A 23,403-nucleotide genomic window follows, 5' to 3' on the forward strand; every position below is an offset into this window, starting at 1 on the left:
GCTTTCCCCAGAATAATACTGCTTTTTTTCTTACAAGTAATAAATTTATTTCACCCAAATGTCCCCCCATCCCAAGGACTGTTGATTTAAAAAATTTTAATATTTATTATTTTGAGAGAGAGGAGAGTGCAAGTGGGGGAGGGGCCTAGAGAGAGAGAGAGAGAGAGAGAGACAGAGAGAGAGAGAGAGAGAGAGAGAGAGAAGGTCCAAAGCAGGCTCTGTGCTGACAGCAGACAGCCTGACACAGGGCTCGAACCCACAAACCCTAAGATCGTGACCTGAGCCAAAGTCGGACACTCAACTGACTGAGCCATCCAGGTGCCCCCCAAGAGCTATTGATTTTGGGCAAGAAGTAGTTCAGCCAGTTAGGTGGCATACATTTCCAGATGCCTCCCCAATATTCTGAGCCAGGCTGACATAGATTTGCACAGTCACAAGATGAGATTTCGAATTTCTCTTGTTAAAAAAAAAAAAGACGAACGTATCCGTTGTGTGTGTGTGTGTGTTTAAGAGGAAGTCCAGGGAAGGAGAGAATGAGAGGGAAGAGTGGGAGGCAGAAGTGACTTGTAAATGGGAATACGCTGTGGGACTGTCATCGTGGAGTGGGGTTTGAGAGAGAAAGTGGAGTAGGGTGGGCATGGGAGTTTTATATGAATGAATGAATCAATAAATGAACTGGCCATGGTCCATGAACACAGGGGATTATGATCTAACTTCTAACTCTTTTTTTTTTTTTTTTTTTTTTTAATTTTTTTTTTTAACGTTTATTTATTTTTGAGACAGAGAGAGACAGAGCATGAACGGGGGAGGGTCACAGAGAGAGGGAGACACAGAATCTGAAACAGGCTCCAGGCTCTGAGCTGTCGGCACAGAGCCCGACGCGGGGCTCGAACTCACGGACCGCGAGATCGTGACCTGAGCTGAAGTCGGATGCTTAACTGACCAAGCCACCCAGGCGCCCCACTTCTAACTCTTTAGAATTCACCTGTTAGGAGTTTCTCCCTTACCCCAATAGCCTTCACCCAAAAATCTGTTATGAGAACCAATCTTTGGTGTCTCCTAAAACCCTGTTGATGCCTGGTTGCTTTGGCTATGGGCTGTCTGGTGTCTGGTAACCTGTAAAAAAGGTGGTTGCTCTCAGGAACGGTGGATTTCATGCAATGTAAATTAATGTCCCTCTAGGCAGAAACTAATTCTCTGCCTAGAGGAGAAAGATGTTCAAGGCTCATGGAGTAATTACACGAATTACACAGGACTGCTTTCACCGTCTTACTGCAAAGTCATTGACACAAATAGAATGTGCTTAGAGTCTGCCAGTTCACAAAACAAAGTTTGGGGCAATTTATAATCTTCTGAAGTGAAAACTATTAAAATGGGGCATGAAAATAATGAGTAGTGACAGATCATGAGCTTTCTCACTACAAATGAAGGCACATCATGTAATCCACAGAAGGAGAAAAATAAGTGTCCTATTTAATTTTTGCTGCTACAGTGTTTTTAAGACATAATTGAAGAAAAAACGTTTTTATGAATAATCGGTGATCATCTGTAATAGCCATGTGTTCAGCCTGCTTTGCAAACTGAGATCAAAGTCTCCTAACCCTTTGATACATTTTATACTGTATTTTCCTGTTTCCCCCTCTAATTTCTACCACACTGTAATTGACATTAAAATGTAGCAGCCTATATTTTTCCTTCCAGTGGAAAGCACTGTTATTTTAAATAAAATCTAAAGGCATGGTGTAATATTTATTCACATTTAAATTATAGAGACCTCTAAGGAATATGAGTTATTTCTTAGAGCTTTTAACGTATTCATTTTTGTAAAGCACTGAATATTTGGAACCTACCTTTGTAAGTCTGTGCCTGGATATGCTTATTATGATTATTGTGGATTTGTTTCAATGTTTTGTTTTCTTATTTTCCCATTCACTTACCTTGGAGGCAAGTTCTCCTGGCTCTTTCTTTTCTAAAAATCCTGGGACCTTTTTAATTTCAGGAAGTTCAAAACTCCATATATACTGTAATATCAGCAACAGATTTCCATAGACGACCATGAAAGGAGAGCTGATCATGGCATATTTTCTTCTGTTGCGAATCATCCAAAGGGTGCATGACCAAATCAACAACACAAAAGTCAACCAGCTGTGATAGGTGATGCTCCAAGCCTTGAGGGTGAAAGGAAGAGAAAACACAATGATGGTCACTACAATGTATAGTCCCCTGCTCTGGTACGTTAACAGTTATCTAAAAGGAGGGGCACTTAGGTGGCTCAGTCAGTTAAACGTCAGCCTTGTGTTCAGGTCGTGATCTCACGGTTTGCGGGTTCGAGCCCCATGTCGGGCTCTGTGCTGACAGCTCAGAGCCTGGAGCCTGCTTCCGAGTCTGTGTTTCCCTCTCTCTCTCTCTCTCTGCCCCTCCCCTTCTCATGCTCTGTCTCTCTTTCTCAAAAATGAATAAATGTTAAAAAAAATTAAAAAAAGTTATCTAAAAGGAAAAAGTCAATAATATTCAAACTAAGGAGAGGAGACAGTGGTGAAATCATAGAGAGATACCCCAACCTGGGGCATAGGGAGAGAACCGAAGAGAAAGACTGATCTTGCTGAGAAGAGCATTATTTTTTAACTTCCTGCAGGGAACAGAGCCAACGGCAAATGTATGGCGGGTCTTCCTTCTAAATATTTTTCACTTTAGGTACAAAGATACAAAGGTACACCCTACTTTGCAGTATTAAAAGCAACTGTAAGTGATCTATCCCTTCTTTTTCCAAACTAGACTCGGGAGTTATTTAAGAGTGCCAAGGAAACGTGGCCATAAAAATTTCCTCATATTATTTCCTCTCGGCAATTTGCAAATTTGTCCTATAGGAGAGCTAGCTCTTTAAGTGGTGAACTTACTTAAAATTTATTTAAAATTGTTGGTTGAAACACATGATAAATGGGGCGCCTGGGTGGCTCAGTCGGTTAAGCTTCCGACTTCAGCTCAGGTCACAATCTCGCGGTCCGTGAGTTCGAGCCCCGCGTCGGGCTCTGGGCTGATGGCTCAGAGCCTGGAGCCTGCTTCCGATTCTGTGTCTCCCTCTCTCTCTGCCCCTCCCCCGTTCATGCTCTGTCTCTCTCTGTCTCAAAAATAAATAAAACGTTAAAAAAATTAAAAAAAAAAAAAGAAACACATGATAAACATAAACTGGAAATTAAAGTTGCTTTTACTGAAATTAGGTGAGTGACTGCTAACTATTAGCAAGTCTGAATTATTTTCATGAAAATATTATTTCTTGGAAATACTGTTTATCAAAGGTTAGGTAGGTAACAGTTAATGCACTTGCATTAAGTAGTGTATTTAATTCATTTATCCCGGTACGAAATACAGATGTAATGGCCATTTGTTTGGGTGTGACCCAGGAAAATCATCTTCACAGATATTACAATTCCAGCAAGTCTGTTCCCCTGCACCCTATTCTTGGGAAGGTGGGGGTGGAAGAGGAAGAAAAACAAGTTATGAGGATTTTTTTAAACCTCTTTCCTGTGTAGTGCCTAAGTGACATATGCCTTTCAGTTGCGGTATTCGGGATGGTTCTGCACTATGTTCAATTTCCAGATTGTCTGACAGTTTAGTGTATTCCGACTTTATATTTTTGAATAAATACAAGTACCATTCTAAGAGATTTGGCTCCTCAGGACTACTTTTTCTGTCTGTGATTAAAAGTCTGTCACATGGGACACTTCCATGGAACGCAGGCTCTTTTAAAACATTAATATGATGGCTCCATTAAAACAATGAATATGGCACCAGACAGGGGCATGTCTTTAATTCTCTTATTCTCTATTTAATTCTCATGTTCTCTTAGTTTGAATTTTGCTACAGTTTAGAGGATGACATGTCGAAAACGCCAGAAAACACCCAAGAGCACAGAATTTACATTAAAGAAGAGAGAGTTTGCAATCACCTAACAAGCTATCTTTCATTTCTTTTAGCACAGAGCCTGCCACAGGGTTCAAACCCATGGACCGTGAGGTTGGGTGCCCAACCAACTGAGCCACCCAGGCATCCCTGAGCCATCTTTCATTTCAAGGAGCTTTCTTTCTGCCACCCCTCTCTCAGATGTACAGCTGTCCTTACTAGAAGCTGAAGTTGACTGGACACACAGGTTGGTTCATTTGGAAGACATCTTGAGGGGAGGCCTGGAGAAACCGGGTTCAGGCATTTCCCCCCCCCACCCCCCCAAAGGTATAGAATATCTTCATTCTATTATCATTAAAGGTGTTCATGGGATCTCACCATTGACCACAAAATGTAGAAGAGTCTTGTGTTAGGTAAGCGTTAGGTGTCTCAAAAATAAATCAGATTTCCCATAAAAGTTTGTTTTTAAGAAGGGGACAAATTAGACTTTCTTATATCCCCTCTCTCTAGGCCAAAGGATGATGGTGATGATGATGATAATGAGGATGAGGATGAGGATGAGGATGAGGATTTCTGAAACTGTGATGCTGGGGACGGAAGATGTACCTAGAAGTGAGTACAAACATGCATCAACTGAGCACTGAAAATCGGAAAAGCTCTTGGGAACTCTGGCTGCTGGATGTTCATATCAGTAAAAATTTATTGCAGCTAAGATGGACTACAGTTTCACTGAAATTTAAGATAAGACGTGAATGTAATTCTCCCATGTGAAGAAAATAAAAGCAGTTTATGGACAATCTTGAACACCTTCAGCGTCACATAGAAAAACTACCCAATAGATCCTTTTAAACTGGCAAAACAGGCAACCGTCTCACTTTTAAGGCTAATTTGAGAGAAATGCATTAATATTTAAAAGGAGGTTAAATAGAACAGAACCTGATTTAAAAAAATTTTTTTTAATATTTTTGTTTATTTTTGAGACTGGGAGAGACAGAGCATGAGCAGGGGAGGGGCAGAGAGAGAGGGAGACACAGAATCCAAAGCAGGCTCCAGGCTCTGAGCTGTCAGCACTGAGCCTGACGCGGGGCTTGAACTCACGGACTGTGAGATCATGACCTGAGCTTAAGTCGGACGCTTAACCGACTGAGCCACCCAGGAGCCCCAGAACCTGAGTTTTTTAATGTTTATTTATTTATTTGAGAGCAAGAGCATGCAAGCAAGCAGGGGAGGGGCAGAAAGAGAGGGGGACAGAGGATCCGAAGCAGGCTCTACTCTGACAGCAGAGAGTCTGACGTGGGGCTTGAACTCACGAACTGGGAGATCATGATGTGAACCGAAGTCAGACACTCAACTGACTGAGCCACCCATGTGCCCCAAAACCTGATTTTTGAAATCTGTAGTATAAAGATGCTGGGAAAAATAAATACCCAACCATTCTCTGCCAAGATATTGGAAAGATTAGGTATTTGTGCCAGTCACGAGAGGATGGTGGGGCATTTCTTGAGCATGCTGCTGTCTCATTTCATACATACCATCATGGCAATAAGGGCACAGATGTAACTTTGTTTCATAATAAACTGGAACACAGAGACCATGGCATGAACTTTAACACTTCGTTTCTCCTCATGGCTCCTTTCCTCCTCAAAGTCTTCCTTCTCCTCCCCTTCTTCCTCTTTCTTTTCTAGATGGAGAAAAAAATTATGTAACTATTTATGCTAATATGTGAATTCTGGATAAGGGTCCCAACTGCTGCACCACATATATGGTTTTAACACAGACTTTTATTTAAGACTTCAGAGATTCTTTCCAACTGACAAAGCCCTTCAAATTCAAACAGAATGGCCTGGCCAGCGTAATGGAACCTAGCACTCAGAAATCCCGGAAAGAAAATTTCAATTTGAGAGGAATGGAAAGCAGCCTCAAAGATGGTCCCTAATAATCTCTACCTCCTGGTCTTCATGCCCTTGTGTAGTCCTTGTCCCTTGAGTGTGGGTGGGACCTTTGATGAGCTTCTAAAAAGTAGGAGGGATGGAATATAACTTCTAGGATTAAGTTTAAAAAGACTATGGCCTTGCCTTAGGCACCTGGGCACTTTCTCTCATTTCTCACTCATTCTGAGAGAAGCCAGCTGCCATGTTGTACACTGCCCTAAGAAGAGGCCCGGGTGACAGGGAACTGGTGCCTCTGGCCAGCAGTCAGCAAGAACTTGAGGTCAGCCAACAACTACATGGGTAGATGTGAAAGTAGATTCTCCTCAGGTGAGCCTTCAGATGAGACCACAGCCCGAGCCAGCAGCTTATCTACAACATTATCAGAGACCTTGAGTCAGAGAAGCCCACCCTAGTCACACCCGATTCCTGCCCTACAGCAACTATGACACTAAATGTTTTAAGCCATTAGGTTTGGCCATAATTTGTTATTCAGCAATAGATAATTAATACAAGCAGAATCTAGAGTATGGATAGAATGAAGGTGAAGAAAACCAACCAGCCAGCCAACCAACCAACCATCCAACCACGTTGCCAGTGTGAGCTCAGTGGCCCATGGTTTCCTAGGTTATGCCGAGGCAGACAAGTCATACTAAGGATGAAAGATCATGTTAAAAAGCAAGAGACAGTGCGGAGGGCTGAGGAGAAGAGGACCAGCAATCGGAAAATACGGGCATAGCACTTAAGGATTTCTTCTCAAGATCCTCCTCTACTTGTCAGGAGAACTAATTTGAATTCAAAGATGAAGTAATGAGTGCCACATCCCTTCTGTCCTCCTGCTTAAATTAAATGGGCTACGTATAGCTGGGTCACACCAGGGAGTCGCTCTACACCATGCCAAGGAAACAGAAACCAGTGAAGAACCAGTGGCCATGCACAGCACCTTGTGCAGGCTCCAGAAGTGAGTCTCTAAGCGAGGGGCTGGTATTTCCTCCTACAGAAGCCTGCTGCCTTCTACCCTTCCACTGTGGGGGCTGAGGATTATAAGGGGAAGGCCACAGATTGGACACAGTGATGAAGAAACGGAATCTGATGGATTTTACAGCTCGTGGCATTACCTCTCTGCTTGTAACACTGTCTGCATATATATATTCAAATTTTAAAATAACTGTCCAGCTTTTATGTTACCTTTGAAAGTTCAACTTATGATGTATGTGTGAGTGTGCCTGTCAGCAGCCAAAATTGTGTTCATCTCTTTTTACGTTAGCTATGTGTAAAGAGAAGTGCATCTGGCTGTGACCTGAGCGTCCCAGACTTTAAAAGTCACAAATGCTGGCTCTCGGCCTGCCCCGTGTGATTCTGATGCCAAAGCACTGAAGACCACATTGCAGAAAGTACTGGATTTTCTTGAGATATTCAGTAAGTGAACTGCAAACTAAAACACTTGCAAACTAAAACACATGCAAGTAGGAAGCAGAAATGGGTAATTAACCCATAGAGTCTGGGGCTCTGTGGAGACGGCAGGTGCCATCTAGGGCTGGGGGTATGTGTGGGCTGCTGGGTTAGGGAAGTGAACCTGGTCTGACCTTACTGAGGAAGGCTAGATAGTGTGACTAACCCTTTGTATTGCTAAGTAGATGCCGGGTCAGAGGCAACTTCGGGGTATACTGATAACTATGCAGAACAATACAGTAGAATAAGTCTGATGAAGAATTATGAACAAAAAATACATTAAGCTTAATGTACCAATCACAGGCTGGATAGTTGCTTGCCATTTACTTAAGGTAGGATCAGGTGTAACAACTCCAGGGTTAGTTCCATATAAATAGACAGAAAAATCCAGTACAGTTTTGTAGCCACTTTGACGCAAACTGTGTACTCTGCCTTTTCCACCCAACAGTAAACTTAGCTAATTCTGTCATTATGAACTGGTGATTGGCATGGTCCCCATCAGGGAAGTGACAACAGTGGTTGAGTGAACGCTTGCCTCGCAGGAGTGGGGGGCTAGTGTTGCCAGATACTCACATTCTTCAAGAGATTCCAGAAATTTCCGTATCTCAGAGCTGCAGCTTTTAAAATGTGGGTTACTTTTTTTTTCATTTTAGAAAATGCTGCATAGGCCAAACAAAACAAAATAAAACACAACCCAAGTCAAAGCCACCAATTTGTCATCTCTAGTATCCGCCTGCTTTCCTTCAACATAATAAACTGAGAGAAACGCGAAAAAAGGCCTAGTACAAGTTTGAGCCCTCTCTTTTTTTTTTATAGACAAAATAAACTCTTTCTAAAAATGGTCATCCATTAACCAGCAAAACTATTAACCATTGATTACAATATCAAATTATAGAAAAACCCAAACACACGCACACACACAAAGGTTTAACACTGTAAGTTGATGTGTTTAAAATAACTGTTTACCTTTTATTTTTCAGAGTTTGCCCCAATTATACCATTTATTTTATATACAAGGGTAAAATACACAGAGAAATATGCTAGGGAAAAATAGAGAACTTGAGGAAATGAGCTTAATGATACTGACCATGGAAGACAATGCCCGTGTTAAAAGGAGAAAGAACCAACACAATAAACAATAAACAAGATACAGAGAGATGTTGAGCGTGTGCATGAGAGATCAAAGTTGAGGTATGATGTGCACCCCTTACCTGAGGAGTCTTCAGAGGGCTCCCACCGGTACTGTGGGGTGGAGTACAGGTCGGCTTTGGCGGGGCCGTTCTCTACGGGGAGACTGGGGTGGATGGTGTGGTAGTCTACGGGATTGCCATTCACGGTCACCAGCAGGCCCTGCCAGGGGAGCACGGGGCAAAGGCACAGCTGTGACATCAGTTCCAGTTTTCAATGTGGACATACGACCTCCTTCCCTTACTCTAGAAAGGCATAACTCAACAGTGAAGAACTAAACGGAAGCCGGACAACTAATCAAGTATCCGCTTTAGCAAGATGAATCGCGTACATTCATTCCTGTGTCCAAATCTATTTTCCACAGAATTGTCCCAGTAAAAATTTAATCTGATCTTGTCTTGCACTTCTGCTAAACACCATGCAAGGCACCCTCTGTTCTAGGTATCAAGTGTAAATCCTGGAAAAGGCTGGCTGAGCCTTGCTGATCTGGTGTGATCATCTCTCTAGCCTCTGTTCTGATGGCCTGTCTCCCAGCCATCCCTCCAGCTAGTTCCTAGGCCCCAGCCAGAGCACCCCTGTCCACACTTAGCACATCTGCGCATAGGACTAATGTAGTCTCATTAGCTGGCACCCCCTCTTGAGATCATTGCTGATGCTTTGCAATTTCTGTGCTGAAGCATTTCGTACACGAAGTGCGATTTCTTGTTTTTTGTGTTTTTTTTGTTTTTTGTTTTTTTTTTTGTTTTTTGTTTTTTTTTTTGCCTCTTTGGCTTTACGATATAAATATACGTGTGTGTGTCCATGAACATGCAAGACTTCCTATTCAAATTATGTAATAGGTCTACCTGCAGAGCAAAATGCTTTTACAAACTCTCCAATGTGGCTTTTTACAAGTTTAAATATATTTTGTATGACTGTACGCACGCTCATGTTACATGAGTTAGTGTTTTAACAGCAATAAACCAGATATAATTTCTACAAAAAATTATTCAAAAACTTCTGGAAATTTTATAGATTATTAAAATATACTCAAAGGAGCTAATTCCATTTATATCACTTTTACATCACTTACACGAGCATAAATGATAATTCTAAGAATATACTAACATCAGATGGTTTGTAGTCATCTTGGGTCATGGATAAAAGCTGCAAAAAGCAATGCAGGACAGCAATGTTAATATGTAAGCAAAAAGCATGGTAAAGTTTATACATATCTATAAAGTTTTACTTTACACATACCCATTCTTTCAACTAGCTGGATGCTAGTATGTTAAAACTGCCATGCAGAATATAAAGGGACAAGTCATTGAACTGGCTGTTGCTGTTTATTACAACTGTTTTACAGCTGCTGATGTTAACGTTTAATTGTGACAGCAAGCAACCAGTCATAAACCACACGACTTCAAAAGCTGATCATGTTTTTCAACGGTTTTGTTCTAATAGAATAAGCTGCTTCATTTAATACTCCTAAGACCCTTTGAGACGTCTGCGAAATTCTGAAAATATTTACTTTTCAAGGAATAGAAGTTTCATAATAAAGCAAAATTGATTTGTAATGTGTGGGTTGAGACTATTTTTAAGATTTGCATATTGTCTACCACAAAATAATTATTACATGACTGTGCTTTAAATTTTTTTGAATGTTTATTTATTTTTGAGAGAGAGAGAGAGAGAGAGAGAAATGTGAGAGGGGGAGGGCAGAGAGAGAGTGAAACACAGAATCAGAAGCAGGCTCCAGGCTCTGAGCTGTTAGCACAGAGCCTGATGCAGGGCTCGAACTCACGAGCTGTGAGATCATGACCTGAGCCAAAGTCGGAGGCTCAACCGACCAAGCCACCCAGGGGCCCTAATGACTGTGCTTTTAAACTATATTAGTGCCAGGTGGTTTAGACCCTCCTCAAATAATAAGCGTTTGCTGTTCTGTGTTCTGCATGATTCTCCAACCATTTTGGATTAGGACTCATTTATAATTACAAACATCACGGAGAGTCCCAAAGAGTTTTAATATGGCTCCTATCCATCAATATCTACTATGCTAGAAATTAAAATTGAGGCATCTAAAAATATTTGTTAGTTTGTTCAATTTTTCTTAAAATTTAACATGCTAATAAAAATCATTTTGTTCAAACAGTTGTATTTAAAAAAACCAAACAGCGAAAAAAGTGGTATTATTTTATACTTTTGCGTATCTTTTTAATATCTGGCATAAATGAAGACAGCTGGATTCTCATATCTGTTCGTGTGCTCAATCTGCCATGAGGTGTTATTCTGGCTGAAGTATATGGGGAAAATTTGGCTTCAGCGAGCTATGCAGTTGGAAAAGGAAAGAGTATTTCAAAAGTCTAGCCAGGCAATTGTGGGCAGTTTTTTTTGGTTTGTTTTGTTTTTAATACTACACCAAACTCAACAAGTGGTAGTAACCGGAAGATTAGTTGCAACATGGAATCTGAAAGTCTATCAGTGAACTTTTTACACTCTGTTGCCTTAAAGTCCAATGATGTATTTCACGTGTTGGTGATTTGCTCCAGTGAGTTATACAGTCTCCCAAATACTGACACATTTTGTTACACAATATTGAAAACACACACGTGTTAATATCACCGCTGATCTCATCAGAGAGGTGCTCAGTATTGGGAAGTTTTCCAGCTCCGAAGAGTGGACGCAAGTTTTCTAATATTCTAATTTTCACTCATAAGTTCAAGTGTTACCATTGGCAGTAAGTGCTGTCTGTTGCGTGCCTTGAAGTGATGGGCTCACTTCTCTTCTTTTCCAGTAACTATCTGCCAAATACCCATCCCTGAATCACCATAATTTGTCTCCTAGCAGCTCTGTCAAGTGAATCTGGTGTGCGGTGGGCAACGGCTAGTTCAGTTCATGCTTCCTACAACCAGCCAAGTGCTTTTCGTCAAGATGGTCATCACATGTTTGCAGGTGGTACTTTGTGGCGACTTCCCTTTTTACCACATGGGATATTAAACAGATGTGAGCTCTGATGTGGAGATTTAAAAAAAGAACTGGTAACTACTTCTGGTTCATCAAAGATATTCTTTTTTTTTAATTAATTTTATTTCATCAAGGATATCCTCAAATGAAATTGGCCTTCCTGCTCTGATTTCTGTGAGTGCGTGGTGGGGAAGGGCAGGACCGCGGCTGTAGGGTTTCGTGCCACGGCCTCGGTCTGTGTTTTTGTGTCATCAGAACAAAGGTCAGCACAGGGGGAAAAGGCACATATTTTAAATATTATTTCAAAAGTAGTTTTGAACTTGTGGATCCCTGTGAGGGTCTCAGGGATCCCCGGCGGTCCACAGACCTCAATTTGAAAAACTCCTGAGCCATCCTCTATCGCTATCTGTCCTTAGTAAAAGGGCCAGGATAACCTGACACATGACGTGATGAGAGAGAGAGAAAGGTCCCTGGAAATCCTCACACATCTAAGGGAACCACATGTACTCCGCACAACTGTCTGCTGTCTTAAGCAGCCCATTCATTGTGTAGCCCTCTCCCTTGATATGACATGACATGACATGACAGCCATGCTTAGAATAAGAAAGACCATGTGCCTTAGGGAAACTAGCCTGCCACCAAATACGTCAGAGAATCTACTCCTCAATTCTCTAACATGCCAGGAAGTAAATGCTTTGTGTTTGTCATTACCACGTTACAAATGGGCAATTTTTAACAAGTCAATATGGTGCTGAGTTGAGTTCAAAATGGTCAATAAATAATCAAAAGGTTACATGAATTACCCATTGTGACTCACTTTTCCTCATCAACCCATACTGTTGCCTCAGAGTGGTAGGAGACACTTAATCATATTCGTATCGACTGTTTTGTTCTTCTCTAAGTGGTTACTTGAGTTATTATTGGGGCTGGCTACCTGATAGAGTGAAATCATTTTCTGCAATGTATTTCAACACTAAGACTTTCCCTGCCGGTTGGATTGCTTTGTTATATTTTGTTAGTTTAAAATACAAAGTTTTTTTAAATTAAGAACAATCTTTCTTTTTAGGATTAAGAGACTTCAGTAGAAAGTGCTGCAATATAAAATGGTGTTCTCATGGGTATTATGGAACCATGTATTTCCTTCAGAAGCACTGGGTTCTCCTCTCTGAATAGAGCGCTCTGCTCTCAAGACATCAAAATCAAACTATTTCTATAAACTATGAGCAATCTGACTTTGCACGTGATACATGGCTCATGTTCAGCAACATTAACACAAAAGTAGCAAAATTAGTTAGGAAAATGGAAACGGATTTCTTGTGGCTTACTTTTCTCTCATCCGTTGGGTACTGTGTGGCATACCACAGGCTTCGCCTCCTCTCAGCTGTTATTTGGATGGGGCTACAAGCCAGGGCTCTGTCCTCTTCTTTGGTCCTGTCATCCTGCACCTAAGACACAGAATAACCCACAGGGCCAGCTCTGCTTCCTGGAGCAGTTCCCTCTGTGGCTTGGGCGACCCAGAGAGAGCTTTTCATCTTTGCTCCAGTTTTTAAATTAATGTATACAATATGTGGGGTTTTATCAAGACGCTTTGGGCATGACACCAATACCACCCTGTAAATGCTAAGCACATCAATGTTAAATGTTCCTGATCCCTCCTAGGCCCCGTAAATCACAGAGATACGCTTCAATGTTAAATAGCCACAGTTTCTCGCTGTGTATTCCAAACTGTAGTAGAAGGCAGCTATGTACAGGGTTCTTAAAGGAAGAACTTCCAAAAAAGTGCTCAATGAACTATGTAAGCCATCCATGAACAGTCTTTAATTAAGAAGAAATTTATTAAAGGTGGAATCATCTAGAGCTTATACACATGAGTAAGGAAGAACATATCTAATGCACAAAACTGTCACCTTTCCTTATGGGACACTGGCCTAAATTAGGCAATTGGTCTAGAAGAGATGATGATGATGGAGAGAGTGTAAGGGGCAGAATACACTGGGTGCTTTTGTATGGTTTCTGAACAAAAGTGCTCCAAAAAAGGGCTTTAACACACTGTTGACACCGGAGGGCAGGAAGGGAACCTAGCCTTAGTGCCCAATTTCCTGGTTCTAGTGTGCCAGGGTAGAGTAGCCATGGGGAGCACCCAAATGCCCTGGTGGGAGCCCATATATTATTTAACTCTCGACACCTGTTTCTGTTTCTGTCTCTCTCTCTGTCTCTCTCTCTCTCTCTCTCTGTCTCTCTCTCAAACATGCATCATAGACTTTTACCTCAGGACTCACATTTGATAGCTGACATTTTTCATGAAGGGTGCCAGGTCATCTGGAACTATGATATAACCAGCCACCTGTCTTCCATCAGTGCCTCAATGACAAAGTGCTGTGTCCCAGCACATTTAAAATATAGGCCCCTTGAAATGTTGACACTGGTATGAATTAGGCCCTGTTCTCCACACACCCTTCTAGACACTGTGGTCTGTAATCTTGCTATTAACTCTACCTTCCTTCATCCCCAGATGGCCCAAGACTGAGGAAGCCAAATGTCTCTTGGGCCTATGGGACTATAATGCGGCCTTCGCCCACTATGGAAGCATGACAACAGGGGTCACATGCTCCTGGCATGCTGGGGGTGCTGAGATACCCCCCAGAGAAAGTGAAGGACACCTGTGACTCTTATTAACTTGAATGCCTTAATTTCCATCCCTCATTGGACACTGTTCAGAGACCATCTCCGTAACATATTTTAATTTCTTTTGTATCCACTTTCATTTGTGCAATGTGCACAATCTTTACCTTCTGTGTGTTTGTGGATGAAATGAACACAACGACTTCACTTGAGAGCATTTTACTGGCACACTCAAACTTTGAGGAGAGAACTGGAGGAAACTGTGACCATAAAATGATGGAGATCCCTTATGACCCCAGAAAACATTTTGTTACATGAAGCCGCTATCGATGGCCCAAAGAAAGACACCATGTGAGAATCCTGTGAACAAGGCTGCCTCTGTGGCCCTTGGGTCTGCCTGCCCAGTGGGGACAATGGATCACCGGTGGGGCACAGGACAGCGCCCCATTTCTGCAGGGAGCAGTTCTGCTGGAGACGGACGAGACACACGTCTCACCCAGTTCCACTGTGCTATGTGACTTGGATCCCACTTACTTGTTTGGACTGCTTTTTCTCTTCTGGAACGTCCAGTTCCCCCGGGGCACCTTGCCTAGGGCGATGCTCTATGCCTGGCCCCCAGCTTCATGTCTGAGAGCGTTGGCTTTCAATAAATATTTGCTGTCTGCCTGTCAGATGAACTGAATGGATGTGTAGATACAGTCTTGTGGGTGTGAACACAGAAAAGGCCCTAACCTAGAAGTGACAGGAGAGGAGGCGTGACGTCACGCAGATGGGCTTCCAGTCAGTGAGCTCCCCCCGCCCCCCAGAAGGTGCTGGATGAGAGGTGTGACCATCCTTGTCTACACTACTTTCCTGCCTCATGTGCCAACAAGCTCCCTTACAACTGAGCTTCTTATAGTCAATTATGGGGAAAAATGAAAGGGGCTGAAGTTTTCTGTCACCAAAAAAGGAAAAGAGAGAAGCTACCCAGACTCTCTGGTCCTGCCCTCAAAAGTGCCTTGCCCTTGTTAACACCTCACAGGAATAAATCACTCTTCTGTCGTGCCTGGAGGAGACCCCCAAGTCCCCATGCCTCACAGTGGGGTACTAGAAGGCTACAGGCCCTGCTGAGAGCTGGGGTGTCCCTATCCCATCCTCAGACGTTAGAGGTCAGAGAAGTTTCTGAAACTCCAGTCACCATGATAACAGGCTGTGTAGTCACTGAAGCTCTCGCTTTGCTGTCAAACATGAGTTTGAATCTGATTTCTACCACTCAGACCAATGGACCTCTCTAACCTCGTTCTCTTCATCTCCAAGATGGGTATGATACTATTCTAATTCTTTCAGAGTTATGCAGTGAATTCAGTGAGATAATGTCTATGGACAACCCATCGTATGGCATTAAGTGCTCAATGCAAATGTCTTCCATTCTCCTCACCAGGGACCATTCTCAGCAGCACGTGGCGATGTATTGAAGAGACCAGGCTTTGTTATGAGAGCACTTGCATTTGCATAGTGCTCTGTGCTGAAATAAGGTACCAGAACTAGAACACTCCAGTTGTTTTGGAATATAGCATTGACCGCTCAGTAGTTAGTAGCAATGAGCCACTTCTCCTGGAGTTTCCAGGTTCTTTGGCATATCAGATCACCAAAACCCTCTTATCCTTACAAGGGGTTCCTGTAGCCAGATGCGGATCAGAGTTGCCAGCGTATAGTACATCACCAGCAGGACTATGGGGTTGGCATGGTGATACCATGACAGGTCTGGGTTTGCTACGATCTTCCACGTGCTGGAACAGTCCGTTTGAATGACTGATTTGATACCAAACAACCTGTTTAAAAACAAAGAAAAATATCAGAAAAATACAATAAACTATATGTCCCTAACATAAAATAAAAGCAGGTTTTTGGGGGCGCCGGGGTGGCTCAGTCGGTTGAGTGTCCGACTTTGGCTCAGGTCATGATCTCGCAGTTCGTGGGTTCCAGCCCCGCGTCGGGCTCTGTGCTGACAGCTCAGAGTCTGGAACTGCTTCAGATTCTGTGTCTCCCTCTCTCTCCGCCCCTCCCCTGCTCGAGCTCTGTCTCTCTCTCTCTCAAGAATAAATAAACATTACGAAAAATTAAAAAAAAAATCTTGTTTTTAATATACTCATGAGCTAGTCCTAGGTTAATCCACCCTACTCTAGATATTTCATTACTCTTATATATACAACTACATCTTTATTAGTTTTAATTTCTTTAATGTTTTTTTTTGTTTTTTGAGAGAGAGACAGACCATGAGCAGGGGAGGGGCAGAGAGAGAGGGAGACACAGAATCCAAAGCAAGCTCCAGGCTCTGGGCTGTTGTTAGCACAGAGCCCGACGTGGGTCTTGAACCCACGGACCGTGAGATCATGACCTGAGATGAAGTCGGACACTTAACCAACTGAACCACCCAGGTCCCCCTATACAACTACATCTTTAAATGACATATGTATGCATGTACATAATATACATATAAAATATACTTCCTGAAATCATACACACACACACACGTGTGTGTGTGTGTGTGTGTGTGTGTGTGTGTGTGTTAGTATGTGTGCATGTGTGCAAAATCGATGCCAATATTGTTTTCATACTGGTTGAAAAATCTAATACTATCTAATCCAATACTATGTAATATTAATACCATTAATCTAAGTCCTTGCTCCTTTTAAAAATTTACATTTAAAAATATTATTTATTTTTGGGAGAGTGCAAGTGGGGACGGGACAGAGGGGGACAGAAGATCTGAGGAGGACTCTGCATTGACAGGTTGACAGTGGTGAGCCCAGTGTGGGGCTCGAACTCACGAAGCACAAGATCATGACCTGAGTTGAAGTCGGATGCTCATCTGACTGAGCCACCCAGGTGCCCCTAGAAATTTACATTTTAATTGCCATTCAGCCCTATTAAATCCCCGCATTACTGAAATGTCAAGTATGTGGTAACATGTTACTAAGTTCAGCTAAATGAGCACTTACTTTGTTTTTAGCAGGATTTAACATTAGCTCTTCAGCTAATGCTGATGTTATTGGGCAAATATTGAAATTGGACTCAGTTCTGTGATTCAGTCATAAAAGCCAGATTATTATATACTAGAGTTTCTGGAAGATACGTTTCTGTCAAATTTTATTTATGGGCAATTTATCTTAAAGCCTTATAATTAATTCTTTATTTTGAAATATAACTTTATGAGGCTTATTAAATTTTGAAATGATTTTATGTTATTTCTACTATATAACAGAATGAATCTGATTAGATATTGGGAAATTATATAGACATGATTCATTTAGAAATTCACTTTATATGGACTTTTTCTAAGAAAGGATTTTACAAAGTGAATAAAACTTTTACATGAAATGAGTCTCGTATGTCTCTCGGTGCCTGAGCGGCTCTGTCGGTTAAATGTCCTTGATTTTGGCTCAAGTCATGATCTCATGGTTCATGAGATCAAGCCCCGCCATTGGGCTCTGTGCTGACAGCATGGAGCCTGCTTGGGATTCTCTCTCCCTCTCTTGCTCTCTGCCCCTCCCTCTGCTCACGTGAGCTCTCCCTCTCAAAATAAATAAATAACCATTAAAAAAACACAAAAAGTGAGTCTCATGTCTTCCTACTGTTTGTATCTTTCATATGTGAACTTCCTTTAATTTTTAAGTTACATTCTTCATTCAGTTATAAGCTCTTCAAGGACTGCATGCCCATCACTCGTAAAACCACTTGGAAAACCTCTCAGGGCTACTACTGTTTTCTCTTACGAGGCTAGTGCCGTATTAGTGAATTGTTCGACATAGATTTTAAAGAGAGCTAAATAGAAACTAAACTTTCTTCAATTTTATCAGAAAAAAATAAGTTAACTAGAACTTGCTCTTCCTATGGGTCTTTTCTTCCCAAGTCTAGGCAGATTTTTTTACAGTTAGCATTAGAAAGAAAATTTCCTGCTAACAAAACTTATGTCCCTCTTAGAGTGGTAGAACACTGGGAAATTGTTTTTGCAGTCCCAGATTAAAACGTCAATTTCTTGTATACAGTGCACAGAACTGAAAGTGTTTACATTTAGAATCAATTGTTAGCTGAAAGTCTCTGTTTTAACGAAGCGGTAGGTTTCAGCCCCCAAGTCTCTCATCTTCCTGTCCCACAGCTAGCACACATGCTAGAAATGACCTCCTCGATCATCAGTTTCCAAATACCTGTCTTGCCCCATCTGAAAGTCTGTAGGGATTTCTGCAGCTGTCTGTAAACTGAACCACGTGCCTCCTAAAAGACTTGGTATCACATCGAGACCCCACACCTTACCGTTGATATCATAGTTTATTCCAAACTGATTTTGCACATTTTATAAGAATACTGAGAATCAGTCTCACGTTTTGTACAATGAGTACAGACTAACAGACATGGATACAAGCTACAGAATGACTGACTGTTGTACTTGTAAGGAACTTTTTCTAACAGAGCTATGGAAATATCATTAAGACCTAAGAGTTCTCTTTTCTTGCAAGAAAGAAAGAATTTTTTTTTTATTTAAGTAGGCTAGCTCCTATAGAAAGAATTCCTATACAAGATGGGAAGTTTGTACTTCAAGTTTCATATCCTGTCTGGTGCTAAAATTCTAGGAGGCTGTGCAACATCCAACTGTTATTTGACTTGCTTATTAGCTTTTTATTGGGAACCTCACATAGTCCAGAATTGCTTCGTAGTACTGATGATACAAAGAAAAGTGAAACCGGAGGGCCTTGCCTCCAGGAAGTGACTCTTGATCTAACCACAGTGATGTAACGTGACATGCTCCTTTGGGAGAGCAAGATGTGACAGAAACCTTTCCTGTCTGTGGCTGTTTCTGTCTGGGAAGGGTAGTCAGGAAGAAGAATGTGGCATGTCAAGATAGTCCAAAAAGGGGAGATGAGTAAATGAGAGAAAAGAGGAGTCCTGTATAATGGCCAAGCTGTGGGACTGGGCTGGGAAGAGAGAGAAACTGGGCACAGTGAGAAGAGCACCCTATTTTTTGTTACGGGAGCATCATTGGATATTTATAAGCTTCCTCCTGTCTTGATGATTCCCACACAACTGCTAGTGCCCTTGCAGTAGCTCTAGTTCAAACTGGTTGAATAAAAGTATCTGTATTGTTTCTCAGTCATTAAAGTATGTAAAAATGACTATCTTTTATCTCTCTCTCCATAGAAATGTCTCTTTGCCAGAGAAGTATATGATGATACAACTTTGGAGTAATGAATTCCTGTTTACTGCTTATTTAGAAGCAGAAAGATAAAGCTTCTCAGATCTTCTGTGTATTTGGACTATCCTTGGACCCCAGGCCGGGTCTATCAATAACAGATGGGAGTGCATTTGGTAGATGGCTCACAGTGTCTGAAAATCCAGTTCCTTGTAAAGCCTAATGGAATTGGGGGTGGGCAGAGGGTGTAAGCACGTGGACAAAGAAAGGACATTTTCCTGGCGATTTTATGCTAACTGCTTAAGATCTCACAAACTCTTCTAGTTTTCAGAGTACGGCTGGAGACAGCTTCCTATGTGATAGTCAATTCCCAGTGGAAATAGATCAGCCTCTTGGGCTACACACTCCTGGCTTGGTATCTGGCCAGTCTTGCTCTATTTCACTCCCAACATCCTGTCCACAGAACAGGTCCTCAGCTTCTCTTCCTGCACAATTACAACGTAAAGGGCAGTCTCTAGTTTCTCTCCCTTCCACAGCATGACCATTCCCAGAGTAACCTTCAAGAAGGTTCGGGTTCAGCATGCCACCTTCCCCTTCCTACTTCCTATTCATTCACTGCCTGGAGAATACCCCCAAATGCCAGCAAAGTATTGCGCGCGTTAGCAGCCAGGTCTCCTCTCCTTTCTCCCTGACGCCATCAACCCAAGCTGCACTAGACTATATGGGGGTTATCGGAAAATGTTGGTCCCCTTGGTCTTGCTACTTCTTGTTTTACCAGGGTTATTTCCAGGTAGTTGTGACTTTTTGGGGGGGATTGCCAAATCAATGATTGAGGTGTATGTGCCAGGTAAGCGTTGTCCACTCCTTGGCAATGCAAATCCAAGGTAGCAGGCCAGGCAGGGTTCACAGACTCTCAGACAGATATCTCTCTGGACAACTCCAAGACAAGGCCCACCCCAACCGTATCTCATAATCTATACATATCCATGTATTCCTTCCACCTTGAATTATTGCAGAGGTCCCCCAGGATACCAGTGGCCAGGAATATGTAATTATATTACCACCATAGCCCATCCCCTGAACCCTCATGCTAATTTATGGTAGTTGTTTTTGCTGAAAGCATCAATTCTTGATTCTTTCTTTTGGCCCAGATGGTCTCTACAGTAAATGTGAATTAATACTCCAAAACCAATCTCCATCCCTCTTCATTTTGGCTTCTTTTTCCTATTCCTTTCTGTTTTGGTGGGATAGCCTTGATATCATCAAGGCCTAGCTCTTGGGAGCTAGGGAACCAACCTCTGGGAAATGTATGATTTCTAACTGGAATCAATTTGTCCTTCCCAGTGTATCCACAATAACTATTTGTAGTCACGGTTTGTAATTGCATTATTGTTAGCTTATGTGCTTATGTCTCTGCCCAGCTCGATTCTACTTTCTTCAAAAAAGGATACGTGGGGGCGCCTGGGTGGCTCAGTCGCTTGGACATCCGACTTCAGCTCAGGTCATGATCTCGCAGTCCGTGGGTTCAAGCCCCGCATCGAGCTCTGTGCTGACAGCTCAAAGCCTGGAGCCTGCTTCGGAATCTGTGTCTCCCTCCCTCTCTGCGCCCCCCCCCCCCCACTCATGCTCTGTCTCACTCTTAAAAATGAATAAATGTTAAAAAAGTAAAAAAAAAAGGGTATGTGTTTTGCCACCTTGCTTTGATGGATGTGCCTAGTGTATAGCAAGTATTAAATGTAAGCTTACTGAGTTGAATTAAAAGCACTAAACACTAAGTTATACCATAAAGTTATCATAGGCGACCATGGTTATATAGGAGAAGTAGAGACTAAGGGATAGCAAAGTTCCTGCTTTGGAAAAAGAAAAAGAGAAAGACAGGATGGAGAGGAACTATATCACATGTGCATTCTAGAATTTTAGAGAAACATTGCTGTGGCTTAGGCCACACCATCCATGATTTTAGTGCCCTTGGTCCGGGAAATAAGAACACAGAATAAGAGCATAACAAAAGCATCACAAGAACACTTTCGCTAAACAATATCTTGCATCATATGGAACGGATAATTATTTTTTTCCCTACAGGTTGCCAAGAAGAATCTTGAACTTCACCTTTTGGATGGATCAATAATTAAATGTATATAGTCAAGAAGTAACTTTTTTTTCAGCCCAAGAGCTCTCCAATTAAGAAGCAATGAGAGATTCAAATATCCAATAAGAGAAAAATATGGAGCAGCCTGGATGGTTCCTTCAAGACCCCCAAACTGCACTTTACTCAGCTTATTATGTCTAAAAATTCATTCCAAGCCTTTTGCTAGAAGAGGACATCACAGCTACAGGAAGTGTCTCTGACCACAGCCCTTTGGTTATTCTTCCCCCGCCCCAGTGTGCAGCTGACTCTCTCAGCTCCGTTGGGGCTCTGGGGGCTCACTGTCAATGCCTCTCCACCTGCCAGGGAGCACTTGCTTTGCACTTTTTTCCTCTGCCTCCAAAGCACTCATAACATCTGAAAGCATTCGGTGAATGTGAATTGGCAGCATATTTGTTCTGATTCACACATGTTGGCAACTTTATAAAAACTCCACCTGTTTTCAGGTTTACTCCAGACCATATCTGTTTGGTCGTTAGTCATATAGACACCCAGCAATTTGAAAAAAAAAAAAAAAAAAAACAAAAAAAAACACTATGTAATACTGAAAAAAATACCACGTTTTAAAATAATTTATTTGTGGTAAAATACACATAACATAAAAATTTTCATCTTAAATGTTTAAGGGTCCAGTGCAGTCATATTAACTATACACGCAGGGCTCTGCAACCAATCTCGAGAACTATTTCATCGTGCAAAACTGCAACTCTGTACCTGTTAAACGATAACTCCCTATTCCCCCCTTCCCACAGCTCATGGCACCTTAACCATTCTAATTTCTGTCCCTATGGATATGACTTCTCTAGGTACCTCATACACATGGAATCATGTAGTATGTGTCCTTTGTGTCTGGCTCATTTCACTGAGCATTATGTCCTCAAGGTTCATCCATGTTGTAGCATGCATCGTAATTTCCCTCCTTTTTGAGGTCGAAGAATATTCTATTGTATGTATAGACCATATTTTATTTATCCATTTCTTTATAGATGGACATTTTTCCCTTTAAATAATTATAAATAATGCTGCTATGACCACACATGTACAATTCTCTCTTCAAGTCCTTGCTTTCAATTCTTTTGGACATATACACAGAAGTAGGACTGCTGGATCATATGGTAATTCTATCTGCAATTTTTTGAGGAACCTTCGAACCTTCCATCATGGCTGTGCCATTTTACATTCCTGCCAACAGAGCAGAAGGGCTCTAGTTTCCCCATATCATTCCCAACACTTGTTATTTTCTATTTTTTGATAGTAGCCATCCTAATGGGTGTGAGGTTGGGCAACACACTTTTTATTTAGCCTTTTCTTCTCCAGAGCTCAGGGCTCTTTATAATCTAGACCTCTTATGATACAGGGAGGCATATCCTTCAGTTAAATAAACACTGCTAACTAGAATGGATTAGTACACAGTTAGGTTGATAGAAGCCTGGGCAGGTTTTAAATCCTCTTATGAAACCAGGGAATCTATTCTTTCCAACTAGAGTAAAATGACTGTTTGGGGGTAACAACTGTCTGGAGAAACTATCTTTTAACAATCTTCGCATTTTAAACTTAGATCCTTTAATGAAAATAAATGGGGGACTGAATGGAGGGAAGAAATAGAGAGGGAAGGAGAGGAAGCTATTTCTCAGGGAGTCTGCGTGCCAAGTGCAGGCTGTAGAGCAGAAACCAAGCTCAGAAAGGAGGAGGCTTCCCAAAGAATCCGCGCAGCTCCATCAAGATGAAGATTTTCACATTGTCAGAACTCCAGGGTGCTCAGCCATTTCTATTCTCACTCAGACTTCCCCCCCGTCCCTGCTAAGGAGTTTGATGGCAGATGCCAAGGGTCCCAGTGCTCACTATGGAGAGCCCCCATGCTGAGTATTGTGGAGGTTCACGAAATACAAGAAGCCAACCAGCGGTCATTATCACTGACCAGTTGTACACACTTACCTGACTCAGGTGAGTATCCAGGAACAAGTAGCAAGTAGAATTCAAAGAGGGAAAGGTGAAGCCTCATCTCTGTAAACCAGTCGGGGTTCAGAGGGAAGCACAGAGCCTTTGAGTATAAAGCC

The 23,403-nt window shown here is 41.9% G+C and overlaps 1 protein-coding gene across 7 annotated transcripts in view; it reads right to left on the bottom strand.

Moving 5' to 3' along the window:
• The window catches only part of LOC122203049 (piezo-type mechanosensitive ion channel component 2), a 468,341-nt gene that overhangs the window by 121,292 nt on the left and 323,646 nt on the right, over positions 1-23,403 (bottom strand). For all 7 annotated transcript variants that reach the window (XM_042909601.1, XM_042909598.1, XM_042909599.1 and 4 more), the window contains exons 8-13: positions 15,682-15,844; positions 12,737-12,856; positions 9,576-9,614; positions 8,492-8,630; positions 5,433-5,581; positions 1,938-2,168 (exon numbers count right to left, since the gene is read on the bottom strand). In XM_042909601.1, coding sequence (XP_042765535.1) covers positions 1,938-2,168; positions 5,433-5,581; positions 8,492-8,630; positions 9,576-9,614; positions 12,737-12,856; positions 15,682-15,844 — 841 coding nt within the window. The remainder of the gene's footprint in view (positions 1-1,937; positions 2,169-5,432; positions 5,582-8,491; positions 8,631-9,575; positions 9,615-12,736; positions 12,857-15,681; positions 15,845-23,403) is intronic.

The sequence above is a fragment of the Panthera leo genome, chromosome D3, assembly GCF_018350215.1.
Source record: "Panthera leo isolate Ple1 chromosome D3, P.leo_Ple1_pat1.1, whole genome shotgun sequence".
Lineage (NCBI taxonomy): Eukaryota > Metazoa > Chordata > Mammalia > Carnivora > Felidae > Panthera > Panthera leo.